The following is a 16584-nucleotide window of genomic DNA, read 5'->3' on the forward strand; positions in this document are numbered from 1 at the left end:
AAAATGGCATAATTTTTCACGCGTAAGCAAAATTAATACGTTTTGTCTAATTCAAACGAACGTTTTTTTTAAGCGTCACTCAATATCTCTCGCGCACAAAACAGCGTCTTGTGTGCATGTTTGACAATGCCGAACTTAACAGATGATTAAAATATACGAATTTATTTGTAATATTACTATATACTTATACGCTTATTCGACGAAATCTGCAAACACAAATAAATAAAAGATTAAAATCAATTATATACTGGATTTATTTCTACTTACAAAAATATTATATTAAAAATATCTTCAGTGAAATATTTCGAAAAAGTAAAACACATCTTTAAGATTTTGTGCGAACTGTGTTTTTTGAAATGTCGTTATTTTAATTGTAAATTTCTTAAGGATAAATGGAAGACTACCATTGATAGCACACTTTGTATTCTTAATGATAGAGCACAATTTATTCGAAACATTTTTTATTATATTTATTTTACACTACTAAATATAGTTTTCGAAAAATAGAAAAACATGTAGTACCTTCAATTAATTTATCATTGAATAATACAAATAAAAACTTTGCGTCCTCAGCAATGGACTTAGATACTGTTTCAGAATCTCGGGAAGTAAGTTAACAAGATATCCAATTAAAAAGACGTTTACACGCGACAATTAAATATTTACACTCTCATATGCATTTAGCAAACAAAAATATGAAATATAAAAAAATACTGATCTTAAAAATCAATAGTTAAAATAATAGAATGTAAAACTTGCTGTGATGTTTTATATTGTAAAAACAATAGTTTTCTTATTGTTCACTAATCGAGTTGAAAAATAAAGGAAGTTAATATGGCCATCAGAAGATGTCATCCGTATTTGTTTGAAAAGTGAAATTTACATAAAACGGATTATAAGTTTAACTATAGTTTATTCAGTGGCAAAATTAAATAAGAAACAAATTATTAATGTGGTATTAAAATATTTTTTGGGCATATGTATCTTTCAAAATCTACATGACCATATGTTTGATTAATTAAAGGGATTTGTGAAAAATATTTAGATATTAGAATACATTTTATAACAAAAGTTTTTATAAATATCGATAGTAAACGTAGTTATTATAATAAATTAGTCCATTTTAAAAATCAGTAATTTTGGATAGACAATTATTGTATGTTAGATATTTACATGTTGTATATAAATCGTGTATAAATTTAAAATACTTAAAAATAAAAAATAATTTAGCGTGTGAATAAGTATAATGAGCAAATTGCTCGCTAAATCGAGTCTTCCGAGGAACATCTCTCGCCGGCGATCGGCGGTAATATCTACGGCGTGCGGTGTGCGGCGCCGCGTCGGTCGCCGGCTGTCTTTCTTCGACTTTTTGCTGTCCTTCGACGACTATGAGCGCGTCTCCCGTCCGATTCCGGGACGGCTCGGAGGTTAGTAGGCGAACGAGACGGTGAAAAAGCCGCCGCCGTCTTCCGCGTGTAATATGTGCATCCCTTTCAGGTCAAAGCCCTCAACGGCTTCTCCTCCGACCGCAAGTCCTCCTCCAAAGACAAACACAAGAGCAGAGACAGGGACAAGGACAAGGACAGGGAGCACTCCAAACGCCGCGATGACAAGTGAGTCAGACGTGCGATCCGCGCTGTTATCTCCGCTGTGTTCGTCCTTTATCTCCGTTGCTCCTCAGAGACAGACGCGACGACAAGGACCGCGAAAAATCTAAGTCGGAACGCGACGACAAGGACAAGGAGAGGCGCAGCCACAAGTCGGACAAACGCGACAGATCCAAAGACAGGGACAAGCGCAAGGAAAAAGACGACCGCCATCGCTCCAAGCATTCGAGCTCCAAACGTCGCTCCAGGTTCGTTCTCTTTTATATTATTCTAGACGCGTTACACTATTTTACTATTCGCTTCCACTTTCCAGCAAAGAAAGATCTCACGGTTCCTCTAAAGACAAACGCGAATCCGGCTCGTCGCACCGCAACTCCTCTTCCTCCCATCGCGATGAAAAACCGCCGGTCAAAATGGAACCTGAACCGGTACGCTTCGTTTTACGTACTTTGTCGCTCTCTTCCGCTCTTTCGTAGCTGATTCGATGCTTGTGTATCTTACAGTCGCCGCCTCCGCCGCAGCCCCCCGTCGAACCGGAAGAGGAGCAGAACAACGGAAACGTCTCCGACGAGGCCGAGGAAAGTTTCGTCAAGGTAGAGCCCAAGGTGGAAAGCGAAGACGACGCACCGCTGGTGAGACCCTATGAGACATTATTTGTCGCCGAGTTTCTTACAACACAAAATTTATTTTAAATATGATACATATGTCATTTTTATTGGCTCTAAGACGCCACTCTTTTAGTTTGTTCAGTTGTCGATCATTTCGCACCCTTTCAATACCAACAGATACGCAATGTGACTGATATTTGTTGCTTGGGAAAAAAACTTTTTCACTTAAAAAAATAAGTAATTAATCGCGAGCTGAAATTTATTTTCAATTAGTTCAGCACCCAACTATCGAGCTTTCGTAATACCTCCCAAGAGTAGTGACTAATGTGTCGTGCTTAACTGATCTCACTTATCGTTTAACGAGAGTCACTGTTGATATTTGATTTGCCACAATGTAAAACATGTTGCAGTTGAAGCTTTATATTTTTTTTGCAAAATTTAGTTGCTTCTACTTATTGATTTTGAACCAACTGAGTAGATTATGTGGAGCAAAGGTCTTGAGCCAATTCTGACAAAGATTTCTTCCTGTTTCTTCTGCATCTTATCACATTGAATACTATATGCACAATTTTGTCCGTTTCGTCATTTCAATTTCCTATAATAAAATCACACATTAAACTGCATATTTACCGTAACGTATTAATTTAGCGCTTTAGCCAAAGATCTTATTATTATTATTTTAACCAAAATAGTTGAAAAAAATCGATATCTGAAATTCTAGAGGTTCAAAATTCGGGTAAAAAAAATTTGTTTCAAAGCAGTGTTTAGATATTTTTTCTATAAATATATTCCACATATTATATATTTGTTATAATTGTAATGTATTTAAATACTTTTTAACACTATGGTTGAAATATGTTGTGATATTCGTACTGCACCCAACCGTGCAACTTTGATATTTTTTTTTGATATTTGCACAATGTAACAGTTTAAAATGAAATAATTTGACCCACATTAGCTCACGTTCTAACCCACTGACGACAGAAGCTTAAAATACTTTTAAATTTCTTTTTAAATATATATTTTTAAATAAAAATAAAACACAATTTAGATGTACAGCTGTGGCCAATTGAATGTTTCATAGGCAATATTTCACGAATTATATTATTAAAATGTATTTATTCCTTAAAACTTGTTCTATTGTATTTTTTTTATGATCGAGTACATTTGTAGTAATAATTTACAAGATATTTTAACTTGTAAAACCTCCTCAGTTGCACGTTAGCTTCGGTTATGTAAAGACAAACCCAAAATCATGGAGAGATCTAAACAAATGTCGATCACGATAAAATCTAAAATAATTGCATATCTCGTAGAAAAGGTTTCAATTCTAGATATAGCTCGAAGAGAAGGGCTTAGTGGTCCTGCTATTTAAAAATTTATTAAAAAATATCGCGAAACAGAATTTCTATAGTAGGTGCATGGGGTTGGTCGGTAGCGTAAGCGTAAGACCGCAAAATAAAGGATATAAAAAAATATCGATTTAAAATTGCTGCTGAAATACAAACAGAATTGCAATCTACATCAAACTCGAAAATTTCGAGACAGACAGTGAATAGACGTTTGGTTGAAGCTAGATTTAAAGTGCTAAACCCAGCAAAAAAACAGTATTTACTGAGAAAATGAAAAAAAAATCGCTTTGAATAGGCAAAAGCTAATTACCATTTGACCGTCGAAGATTGTAGAAGAGTGGCTTTCTCCAACGAGTCTAAATTTAATCTATTTGGAGCAGGTGGTAAGTGACTATGCGCCGTAGAAAAAGTGAAAGATTTCATCCCTTATGCATTAATCGATTTATCAAGCACTCACCCTATGTGATGATCTGGGGGTGCATGGCAGCTTGCGAATTAGGCTCTGTAAATTTCGTTCAGGGCGCCATGAATGCAAAAATATATAAAATGGTTGTATAAAACGACTTTATTTCAATCCTTGAAGAACTTTTCCAACAAACTGCTGAACCCATTTTGCAAGACGATTCTGCGCCATACCATCGAGCTCGTTCTGTCAGTCCAATTATAGTTTTTACATTCAAACTTTCACTAAATTAATCCTCCATAGATTCCACAATCCCAAAAGATGATTGGAATCGCATCATTAACATTGCCAGGATATAGTCCCAAAATTGAAAATTTATGGGCAATTATAAAACAACAATTAAAAAAAACGATTAAAAATTTATCCGAGCTGAAAAAACATATCATGGAAGTGTGGAAAGAGGAGATCGATCTTAAAATAATTGAAAATATATATTTATTGATGCCAGGCAGAATACAAGAATTTATTAAAAATAAGGGCGAAATTACGTCAAAATTTTTTTTGATGTTATAAAAGTGTTTTATTTACAAGCATCTAATTTTTAAATGTCCTCGATATTGCTTTATATGAATAGAACAAAAAAAAGGGTCGCAACCGCGTCGAGTCCGAGGCTCGGCATTATGCACATGGTTGGACGACGAAAAATCTTTCCCATGTTTGACGCAATTATACATTCCTAATTTTACAATACCCGTGTTTTTTTAACAGTATTAACGGAAAAAGAAAGTTAACAATTATAATTATCTATCTAATAAAAATTCAAAAGCGTGTAAAAAATGCATCAAAGTTGATAAAATAATCAAAACACGTATATGACTGCCATGTCAACTTTCAATTGGCCACAGCTGTAAGTTAATTAGGTTCCAATTTTGATTTTGAAAACAATTGATAAGAAAATTTAACATACAGTGAAACCTCAATATAACGGACAAAATATTCGATCAAATCTAAAAATTGTTTAAAACATCCTGTTAATGTTGTGCTGTAAACAATTTTTTGCGCACGATGATCATGTCATACCTCTAACTTTATACCTACATACAAATAAAGTGTATTTTCAATGCTTATTTATTTTAATTTGATAGAAAATTTTTCTGTAAAATCAAATTTCTACTTTAACCGACAACCCCTCACCCGTATTAGTCCGTTATATTGAGGTTTTACTGTATGTACTTAGAAATGTTTTACTTATTTTTATTAATCCTTTAAATTTAAAAGTTATCATATTTTTTTTTTAATTTTGCGTTACGATAAATAATCGAAAAACCGTCGGTTATGCAGCAGGTGAGGAAAAAATGACCCATCGATTAAGTGCTGATCGACTATTTTTTTGCTTCGCGCTTTTCTTTTTACCTCCAACTGCAAAAATTTAGTCATATGTTTGGATTTTCTTCTTAATAAAGCGTAATTATTTAAACGTTATTAACGTTAAAATTTTTGTATGTATGAAGAAAAACGAAAATATAAAAATAATAAATCAAGATAATTACCATTTTCTGTGGCTTTTTGACAAACAAGAAGTGCACATTTAATAAAATGGGTTAAAGAGCTTATTTTATTTACTTATTTTAATATTGTCAAATGGACTATATTTAATTCTATATATATGTTATTCGATGATTTGATTTCACTAACACTAAATTGCATCAAAATATATATTTATTGGCTCTGTCTAGTAAGTTTTACAAATAAAGTTTTGTGAACCACCACGTTTAACATTTTTTTTGTATTCACTATACATCTTCACTGACCACTTGTTCTTTGGGGAAATGCTTAAAAAAAACTCAAAAATTAATTTTTAATAAAAATTGGTATTATGTCGAACACATTAAAACTTCAAAATCTAAGTTAAATAGCATAAAAATGTCGAGAAGACGCATTCCTAACACCATACAAAAAACTGCATTACTAATCAAACAGTTAAAACTCATTTTTTCGCCGACTGTTCGTCTAACAAATACCAAATATTTCAAATTTTGATTCATCAGACCATAGTACTTTGCACCAATAAGATTTCGATGCCTTTTATCCCAGTCGTACCTCTTTTCATTTTCTCGCTGTAACAAAGGCTTTTTGGCAACAATGCATCCTCCAAGTTTCGCTACCCTTAATTGACGTTGAACGGTTGACACTGATATTTTTTCAACACCACTCTTTTGACTTGGGAGCAAATTTCTGTTGCTGTAAGCCTTCCTGTGATCCTGTTGTTTTGATGTACTTTTAGTACTTCCATATCAAGGCTTATCACAATTTAGCCCTATATTTTAAATATTTTAATAGCTTCCTGCACTGTGGTTTTAGAAATATTTAATTTTAAGGCAATATATCGCCAAGTTCCGTAGTCCTGGTGAAGAGTGACAATTGCAGCTCTTTTTTCTGCTGTCAAATTATTTTTCCACACCATTGTAACAAGAGATTTTTATTTATAACGCCTGCAAAACCAACGCGTGTAAACAGTCCAATAGTAATAAGTTTATTCAACATTATGGCAAATTCAAAAAATAGTATATTCTTTATTTAGGTGACAATATTTTTAATTAGTAATAAGGGCGGATTTGTGACTGAACATCATTGCAGGTTTTGGTCTTAAAACTTTTGACCCGTAGTGCAACAAGCATATTAATAATACCACCATTGTCACAATTGGCCTGGTAGTAGTACCTATTCGATTGTTTATAAGTCGTATACATGCAATTTCAATATTTTTTCACTAGAGCTTATAATTTAAGTTAAAAATAGTGTGATTTATTTAGTTCTAAGATTCTTCTTAAACACTTATAATCCCATCCAAAGCGGCAAACACCACATTTCCTACGGTATTAACTAACATTAACAATTAAACAAAGTTAATAACAACTTAAATATATGTATGTATGATCTAAAACAGAATGTGTACGTTGTTGGGACATGAACCAGTGTCAATTCAAACGCTCATGCCCTTGCATACGCTTAATAACAATAACTACTCAACACTGACTGCCATACGACACGTCGATCGTCGTAATATGACTTAATACAACTAAAAATTATGGCCCTATATTTATTTGTATTGTATATTAGCGTTGGCCTGGTGTGAATATTTTTGAAGCAGAAAATGACGACTGATCGTCATAATGGCCTTTTATATATTGAATAATTTGTTCATTGCAAATGTTTGTTTTCAGTAGTAAAAAAAAGTTAAAACAACAAAATGGTGCAGAATGGTTTTATTTTTCTTTATATAATTACAATAATAAATGACCATGTTATTTACTTTGACCTTTAGATTCTAGCAATCAATGTACGCATGGCAGTCAAAGTGTTGAGGGGAGTTGCTTGGCATTCTCACGTTTTAGCTCCACTTTCGACTATCACTTCTATAAATTCATTTGTTAATCTAATTAGTCTTACATAGATTACAATTTAAAAACATTTTGTGAATACATACAATATATTAACTAGTTCATTCATTTGTCACTGCATTTTTTACTGTATATATTTTTTTAGACAAGTCAGAAAACTCACATACGTAGAAATAAACTGTTTTCACTAGGAATCTTTACATTTTAGCGATTTGGGATTAATCACGAAAGGTGGAATACAAGATTGTTGGTGTAATTATAAATATATTGATCACTCTAATCCTTTCACTGCAGATAACATCTATGCCATTAAGAAAGTCGCCAGTATGCATTAGGGGCACCTAAATGTTCCATGAACTTTTGAGCCTTGTAATATGGTTATTTTATATAATTTAAAGCTGAAAACCAGTTGAATTTATTATACTATAATATTTAAAGAATTTATGAATAACTACTGCATATTAGCCGAGTTTGAAATGACGCGCAAAAATAGCAGCCGCAGTGAAAGGTTTAATATATGTTCATATTTGCATTGTGCTGATTTTGATTCTCATTTAGAATACAAGAAAAATCAAGAGAAAAGTCTTGGATAGCGACGAAGAAGAGATGCCTCTATCCGCTCGTAAGGCGCCGAAGAAGAAGAAGATCAAGAAGGGTACATTTTGATGTTCTTTTACAAATATTTATTTGTTACATCTTTTCATTGTTACTTTTCAGAGCCCGTTTACGATTCAGAGGATGAGGCGCCAGTTGCTAAGAAAAAGAAATCGTCCTTGCCCACCAAAGTCAAAAAGGAGTCTCAAAATTCTAAAGAAATGTCAGGTGCGACCAAGAGAAAAAAGAAACAAGTAGATGAACCCGAAGTTTGGAAGTGGTTAGTATGTTTGAATTTTTAATTTGTAGTATCGTGCACTGATCTATAGATCTTAAGCTTAACCAATTACGTGCGGAATTATTTCATAAAATGTCACGTAATGAGTCAATTATCCAATAAAAAATGAAGTTGAAGATTTAATTACGGTTTTTTTTATTTGTATATAGTTAGTCCTTTATGCTTCTATATTTACCTTCAAAATTAAAAAAAAAATATTATTTTAAAAATAAGGTGTTTGCCTCCGTCTGCAAATTCCTTTCCCCTTTTTCTTGCATGATGAGGGCACGATATTGCACACTTAAAAATTGCGTCGGTATTTTTTGTCCTCTTACTTTGTCGGAAAATGCCAGCCTATCAATATTCGACTTTTGGTTGGGTCCTTTATCTTTCTACCTCTTCTGGTAATTGTTTTTTTTTATAAATTCTAAAATTGTAAACAGTGAAATTCGAGGGCACACCTATACTCTTCGACTTTAGAATTCAACTGAATGCAAACTATATAATACATTTTATATATTCAAACATATATTGCATATGTGGAATTCATTGGAATGCCAGATCTTTGACTAAAAAAAATTGTATCACTCCCCCCAGAGCTATTGTGGTGTACAAAAAATTAACATGTGTTCAGATTCTTGGTAATAAATTCTAAAATAGAAGTAATTAAATGAGGGTAGAAACCCATTAACTAACAAAAAAAATATGTATTAAATTTGAGACAAAGACCTGCTTTATAATATTCAGATATATTCCCTCCTCCCACTTAGGAGATGCGTTTTTTCTTGACTGAGATATATCCATATCAGCTTCTTGCACTTAAGGGACATGCGATTATCTGCTCCTCGCATGTAAAGGGTTAAAGAAAATAATGTGTATTCTCTATGTTCACCTTTTTTTCGTCTTCAATGAAAAAAATTATAAAGAAGAGTCCGATGTATACATCAATTACATTGTTAACACTTATAAAGAATTCTAATGTTGAATCAAATTAGCTGGTTAACATAATTTCATTAACCCTTTCAATGATATGATTATTTGTGGCCATAAATGTGTTTATTTATGTATAATAATAAAAAAATCCTAAAACTAATATGACAAATTTCAGGTTGATTTCTTTATTTATAACTCTTGAATTTTCTCTAAAAATTTTATTAATAGAGTAACTTGAATCGTCTCCATTTGTTAATTGATAATTTTTTATTATGATATTAAATAATTCAAAATATTCTTTTATTCTTAAACATAGTTTTTTTTACGTTTCAGGTGGGAAGAAAAAAAAGAAAACGATGGGACTAAGTGGTCGTTTTTGGAACATAAAGGTCCACAGTTTGCTCTCCCGTATGAGAGGTTGCCGCCCAAGGTCATATTTCGTTACGACGGAAAGGAGTTGCACCTGTCTGAAGAAGCCGAGGAAGTCGGCGGCTTCTACGCCCGGATGCTCGATCATGACTACACCTCCAAGTCAGTGTTCAATGACAATTTTTTCAACGACTGGCGGAAGACGATGACGGATAAGGAGAAGTCCGTCATCAAGGATTTAAAGAAATGTGACTTCAAACAAATGCACGCCTTCTTCATGGACCAAGCCGAGAAGAACCGGAACAAGAGCAAAGAGGAGAAAGCTGCAATCAAGACCAAGAACGAGGAGGTCCTAAAGGAGTACGGGTTCTGCACTATCGACGGCCACAAAGAGAAGATAGGTAACTTTCGCATTGAGCCACCGGGCCTATTCAGAGGGAGAGGTGAACATCCCAAGATGGGCATGCACAAAAAACGTGTTATGCCTGAACATGTGACAATAAACTGTTCGGCCGACAGCGTTGCACCGAAGCCGCCGGCAGGACACAGGTGGAAAGAGGTACGGCACGACAACACTGTCACGTGGCTGGCTTCCTGGACGGAAAACGTGCAAGGGCAGGTCAAGTATGTAATGCTGAACCCGAGCTCCAAGCTTAAGGGGGAAAAGGACTGGCAGAAGTATGAAACTGCCAGAAAGTTGGCCAGCTGCGTCGAAGGCATTCGCTCCACCTACAAGGAAGAATGGAAAGCTAAGGAGATGCGAATCAGACAGAGGGCTGTCGCGCTTTACTTCATCGACAAATTGGCTCTGAGAGCAGGTAACGAGAAGGATGACGACCAGGCCGACACGGTCGGCTGCTGCTCCCTCCGGGTGGAACACATCGAATTGCACAAAGAGAAGGACGGAAAGGAGTATGTGGTAGTATTCGACTTTCTCGGTAAGGACTCCATCCGTTACTACAACGAGGTGCCTGTCGAGAAGAGGGTTTTCAAAAATCTGGAACTATTTAAAGAGAACAAGAAAACTGGCGACGATTTGTTTGACCGTCTCAACACGCAAATTATGAACGAGCATCTGAAGGACCTTATGCCCAACCTCACCGCCAAAGTGTTTCGTACGTTTAACGCTTCCTTTACGCTGCAGAACCAACTGGACGAACTCACCGATCCCGACAGCTCCATTGAGGAGAAGATCCTATCGTACAATCGCGCCAACAGAGCTGTCGCAGTGCTTTGCAACCATCAGAGGGCGGTGCCCAAAGGTCACCAAAAGTCGATGGACGTGCTAAAGGAGAAGATCCAGTCCAAAAGGGATCAGTTGGACGAGGCCGAGAGCGAGCTGCGGGATGCGACCAAAGCGGCGCGAAAGGGCTCCGTCAAAGAGAAGCTCAACGCCGATAAGAAGCAGAAGATGCTTCAGAGGCTTCAGGAGCAGTTGCGGAAGCTCGAAGTGCAAGAGACCGACCGAGACGAAAACAAAACAATCGCCCTCGGCACGTCCAAACTCAACTATTTGGACCCTCGAATTTCCATCGCTTGGTAAACAAAACAGCATATACGTCGTTATGAATATCTTATCCAATTTTACTTAGCAACTTTTTTAACTTTCAGGTGCAAGAAGAACAACGTGCCGATTGAAAAGATCTACAACAAGACTCAACGGGACAAGTTCCGCTGGGCGATCGACATGGCCACCATTGACTACGTTTTCTAATTAAGTTCATTTGTTGCGATTCTCAGAATAATTTTATTGTATTGACATATTTATAGATAAATTAGTTTGAATATGATTTTTTTAAGCAAAATTGTATATGTAAGGAAATACATATTTTAATAGATTAAATTACTCCCAGTTGATGGGAAAATTGAAAGGAATATGAATAAATTTTTAACTGGTAAGTTCGAAGGGAAGCCTTGTCCGACGACTAGTATTACCTACTTTTTTTTGCTAAAAATATTTAAGTCAATTAGATGAAAGAATGTAGATATAAAACTGTACTGCGAGAAAAACATTTGCTAATAAAATGTACGATTTAACAGGTTTTACAAGAAAATCGAAAGATTGGTGTTTTATTTTATAATGAAATTGATAAGGTATAAACGGGACCAAAATGTCATACACCATAAACCTGGTGCTAATGATAAGGACGTTATGGTCTCAAATAATTGATATTAGCCGTCTGACATGGTGATAATTTTAAATAAAATGTTTCCCTTCGTCTTATACAGGTTGTGGAAGAATAAAAGGGAGGTGAAAATAAAAAAAAAATATATATATATATACATACTTTTATATATATATATATATATATATATACGTAAATGAACAGACATTTTTGAGTGCGTATTTAATTAATGATCATTATCGTTGATGTTTTTTTTTTCGAATTGTTTTGATTTCATATCAATTTTTACAGCGATTTATCATCGGTTCGTTCGCTTGTCCTGCGCAATATTTGAAAATGTATATATTTTATTTTTTATTGGGAATGTTTTGTGAAATGTGATGATCGAATTATGTATTTTAGAAATTATAGTTACGTAATAAATTCACATTTCAAACTCGACCATTGTGTTTTATCAATATAACCTTTTCCGCTTGAAAATTCTGATACCATTTTTTTTTGCGCCAAAATTTATTTTACTTTCTAAGTTGTAATCCATTAAAATTGTTCAAAATATGTAGCTTAAATTATAAAAATAATTGAATTGCTTCTTTTGAAATAATATTTCATCAAACTGAGGTTTAAAATTTGTCATTTTCTATCGTTAAAATTGATTGCAAATGGTCATCTGTTAATGCTGACATGAAATTGTGATTTTATGCACTTCATTTTTTAAAATTTCTTCTCATATAGGTGTTGCCAAATATAAATCCCTAAACATATGACCTTAATTGACCACATTCGTCACCTGAAAGACAATTCTTTTCTTATAATTTGCCTTTTGGTTCATTACTTTGCAGATTAATAACTTCAAATCGAAAGTAAAGAGAAAATTTATCAATTGTACAGTCCAATGGATTTTCAAAAAGCAAAATGTATTCTGCCCTTGCATCAAGATTTGAGAAACTAGGTCGAGCTCAGAAAATATATCCATCACATTTTTTTGTGCGAATAAAAATATTCATCTATTTTCAAAGTCTTGATACCATGGTAAATATATAAATGGTGACAGCCTCAATTTGCTTATTTTATTTTCGCGAAAAAATGTGTTGTGATAAAAAAATTCGCTTTGAACTTTTCTGACCGTTGTGTTTCTGCAAGTGGTGAATATTGTGTCGAGTGCTTAGTCTGGTAAATGATGATGTATATTTTATTATTTTAAACATAATGTCATTGTACAGTAAACAGTATTTTGTCATCTAATTCGATAGGAAAGTAATTCACACCCCACTACTTTACTACACGACATTCGATGTCATTCAGAATTAAACAAAATAGCGAATATTTTGAATTAAAAGAAAAAAGAGCCGGAGTCCCACAAGGAAGTGTCCTAGGGCTGATACTCTATTTGTTGTACATGTATGATTTTCCACAAATAAAGAACATCGTAATTGCAACATTCACGAATGATACAGCAATCCTGGCAGTCGGGAAACAAATAGCGAATACTAACGAAAAACTTCCAACCAGTTGCTGATAGGATCACCAATTGGAGCAAAAAATAAAAATGGAATGAATTTAAATCGGTAAATATCAACTTCACTAATTAAAATATAACTAATCATTTGGAAATGCCTTGCATGACCCTGGACACCAAATTGCGGTGGAAGGAACATATAGAAAAGAAGAATTTGTAATAAATTATAGAAAGCTATATTGACTTATTAGAAGAAACTATCAATATACAACAAAATCAAGAAATACAATTAAATCCTGAATCCAATTTGTGTCTATGGCATACAACTCTGAGGATATGCCAAACAGTGCCAAGTTAAAATGATTAAAACATTTCAAAATAATGTTTCGAAACATTTTGATTGATCTGTGGTATATTCGCGATAGAGACATATATCGTGACCTAGATATCGGAAACGTCGCCAGTGCTATAGCACGGGAGCAAAACGTTTTGCTCCCGAGCACGAAACAAGGCTCCAATATCGAGGCAGTAAATAACTCAGTGTGCATACCTTGAAAATATGGCTGAAGAGGACTAAGCCCTTTGAACTGATCTAGTTATAATTACTGAAACTCATTTACAATTAGTGATTGTGTAGTGTAGAGCAGAAAGATTGTGTAGTGTAGAGTGATTTGGATGCCAATGGGTAAACATAATGTTTAAAACATAAATTATTAAATATAGAGTAAAATTTATTGTTAATCATCAAGTTCACTAATCAATTGTTTTTTGGCTATGACAATGATCATATCAATGGGTAATACAACGACAACAAAATATCGCCATCGAATTATAAGTGTGTAACGTAACAGTGGAATGCGAAGCAATAGGAGCACCTTTCGCAAAACGGGAAACCTTTCCTTTATACTGTAAAATGTATTTTTCAGTTTTAATAAAGACTTGACAAAATTAAATTAACATTATCTATGGAATCAAGTTGAAGGAAAAATAATGGATTTAGTCATTGGTAAATAAAATACTTATGTAAGCTCAGCTACTTCTGCTACTACTACTACTATGCCATTGAAAAGAATGTAATTTTAATGACTACTTTGTATTGAATTCGACTGGTTGTTACAACATTTTTGATTAACCTGGTCTCTTTCGCATTCGACACCATCACCTGATAGTGATACCTGATTTACATATGCTTTCTTAGTAACTATTTAACGTGTGCAATAAAATATATTACTTGTGGAGAAAGATGTTAACTTGTGCAATAAAATATATAACAACTGATCCACCCAGCGTTTCATTGACTGATAATATTTTTTGAAGAAAGATTTTTGTCGTTTTGGATGACTGCCGAGGGGCAAACTACTAACCCGACTGTTCGCCTATGCAAGTACGTCGTTATTTTTTCAACAGCAAAAATTCAGAAATTTCAAAAACTGTTATATGACTATTAGTGGGTAGCCAAGTTTGCATACATGGCAGATATTTTTTCGCTGGTTAATAGAGTAAATATATCTTTACAAGGTCAATTTAAGGACTTGTTAACACTACGAAGACAAATGGATGCTTTTCAAAAGAAAATATTATTGTGGCAAACCCAGTTGGTTGAGAAGATCTGGAAATATTTTCAAATTTTTGTGAATATTGGAAAAAAAGGATATCAACTGGCATGTAATAACAATTGTTCAACAGCAATTATAATTACTTACAAAATCTTTTGCTCGTTATTACCCAAAGAAGGAAGATTCCAGGCATTGTGAAATTTGAATAATAGATCCATTTGCAGCAAACATAAAATATAGCAATTAAATTATTAATGAAAAATAATTTATCATCCGACGACAGTTATAAAGCTAAATTTCAATTTCTACATAAAGAACCCATTTTTGGCTCTACATAAAAAATGAATATTGTTTGCTGAGTGAAAATGCAATGAAAATTTTGATACAATTTTTGACAATATATGTGTGAAAAACATTTACATCCGTTACAATAATTTAAACTTGGTACCGGTTCAGGCTTGAAATAAAAACGGCTCTGTGTTGTAGTAAAGTCATTAGAGACAAAAATCAATGAACAAAATTCACTGAATTCAGACAGCAGAAACAAATATCACAACAAAAATGTGTATAAGTTTAATTTAGTTTATACTAAATTAACTATTTTGTTTTGATTAAATAATAATTTACGATTTTGTTTTATTAAAATACGCATTTTCAATTTAATTGGTACATTACATAAAAATGAAATATAAATTTTCTGATCTTTACTTTATAAATGCATTTAAAATTAAAAAAAAATATTGTTGGATGGTATAATTTAAAGCGGTTGGCAACAAGGTTGGCATTCGCTGCTTTAAACCCTCTTTCACCGCTTTGGATACTTCAGGTGTAATTTAAATCTTTCAGAATTTTGTTTTTATGTTTGCAGTAGTATTTTATAATATCTAATATTTTATCGCAGTTTTTAGACTTGAGTCTCTCACCTGCTTGACGAGGATTGGTGTCTGTGTGTGTTAACACGCATCACCTTTTTATTATTATTTGATTTGTTTGAGTTAAAGAAATATTAGCTGTAATTAATCAAACAAATCAGCTATTAACCAATTTGCATGATTTCGAGTAGTATTTTATTTTTAACTACTATGTATTGTTTTTGTTGTACATTATTTAATAAAATAGTATCGGAAACGGTAATTTTATTCTTGAATGGCTGTAACGACTTTAAATTCTAGGCACTACGTTAAAAGCATAAAAAAGTAAAAAAACATAATTAAAAATCGTTTGCCAGAGAAAAATATATTTGAAAAAGAAGTTGAAATTTAGCGTGCAATATTATTATTTATAGATTGTGTGCTATTATCCGTGTAAAGCTGCCAAAAATAATACTCTTCGATGACACCCTTGCAAAATTATAAACTAAAAAAATAAAAAAGAATCGTTGTAGGCTTAAGACTATTTATTAAAAATAAGCTATTTGCGTTCGTAAGTCGAAAAAAAAAATGCATTTAATAGATTTGTATTCATTCAATATTATCTAATTTTAACTATTATTAGTCAACATACTTCTCCTAAAAGTATACACAGTAAAATTAAATTTTTATCTTATGCAAATAACTCAAAAAATGTAATAGTTTAATTTAAAAACATCATCGGGACATGAACGAATCATGCGGTGTTAGGGCTTCATGGCGCGACAATTGACAGTTTTACTCCGTCAGTCATTGCTCTTAAACTGGTTTTTTACTTCAAAAGGTAACTATATTTACAAAATACAATTCTCTACACATTTACTGTATTTTAAGTTAGTAAAGTACTGAATTATATCTAACAGAATTGGTAATCTGTGTTTTAATTATTTTTAAATATATTGATTTATTAATGTTGATATACTAAATTAAATTGAGATAAACACTCTTTTTGAACGTTTTATAGAACTCAATCTAATACATAACTTTGCATTTA

The 16584-nt window shown here is 33.1% G+C and overlaps 1 protein-coding gene and 1 long non-coding RNA gene across 2 annotated transcripts in view; one reads left to right on the plus strand and one right to left on the minus strand.

Annotated features, from left to right (window-relative positions):
• LOC148226521 (uncharacterized) overlaps positions 1–8670 on the minus strand; it is a 123437-nt gene extending 114767 nt beyond the window's left edge. The window contains exon 1 of the long non-coding RNA XR_015812395.1: positions 8391–8670. This is a non-coding gene — a long non-coding RNA (uncharacterized LOC148226521). The remainder of the gene's footprint in view (positions 1–8390) is intronic.
• Top1 (DNA topoisomerase 1) lies at positions 1316–11604 on the plus strand. The gene is made up of 9 exons (XM_088204852.1): positions 1316–1427; positions 1498–1613; positions 1682–1855; positions 1921–2035; positions 2111–2239; positions 7930–8026; positions 8089–8245; positions 9509–11083; positions 11156–11604. Exons 1-9 carry the CDS (start codon positions 1389–1391, stop codon positions 11256–11258), a joined length of 2505 nt encoding a protein of 834 aa, XP_088060978.1. The 5' UTR covers positions 1316–1388; the 3' UTR covers positions 11259–11604.
• Positions 11605–16584: the final 4980 nt, after the last annotated feature.

This window comes from Plectrocnemia conspersa, unplaced genomic scaffold (assembly GCF_051122295.1).
Source record: "Plectrocnemia conspersa isolate PC_06_02 unplaced genomic scaffold, ASM5112229v1 ptg000014l, whole genome shotgun sequence".
NCBI lineage: Eukaryota > Metazoa > Arthropoda > Insecta > Trichoptera > Polycentropodidae > Plectrocnemia > Plectrocnemia conspersa.

Coding starts and splice junctions, on each gene's coding strand:
- Top1 (XM_088204852.1), top strand. CDS start 1,389: ATGAGCGCGTCTCCCGTCCGATTCCGGGACGGCTCGGAG. Junction 1,428..1,497: donor GATTCCGGGACGGCTCGGAG/GTTAGTAGGCGA, acceptor CATCCCTTTCAG/GTCAAAGCCCTCAACGGCTT. Junction 2,240..7,929: donor GCGAAGACGACGCACCGCTG/GTGAGACCCTAT, acceptor ATTCTCATTTAG/AATACAAGAAAAATCAAGAG.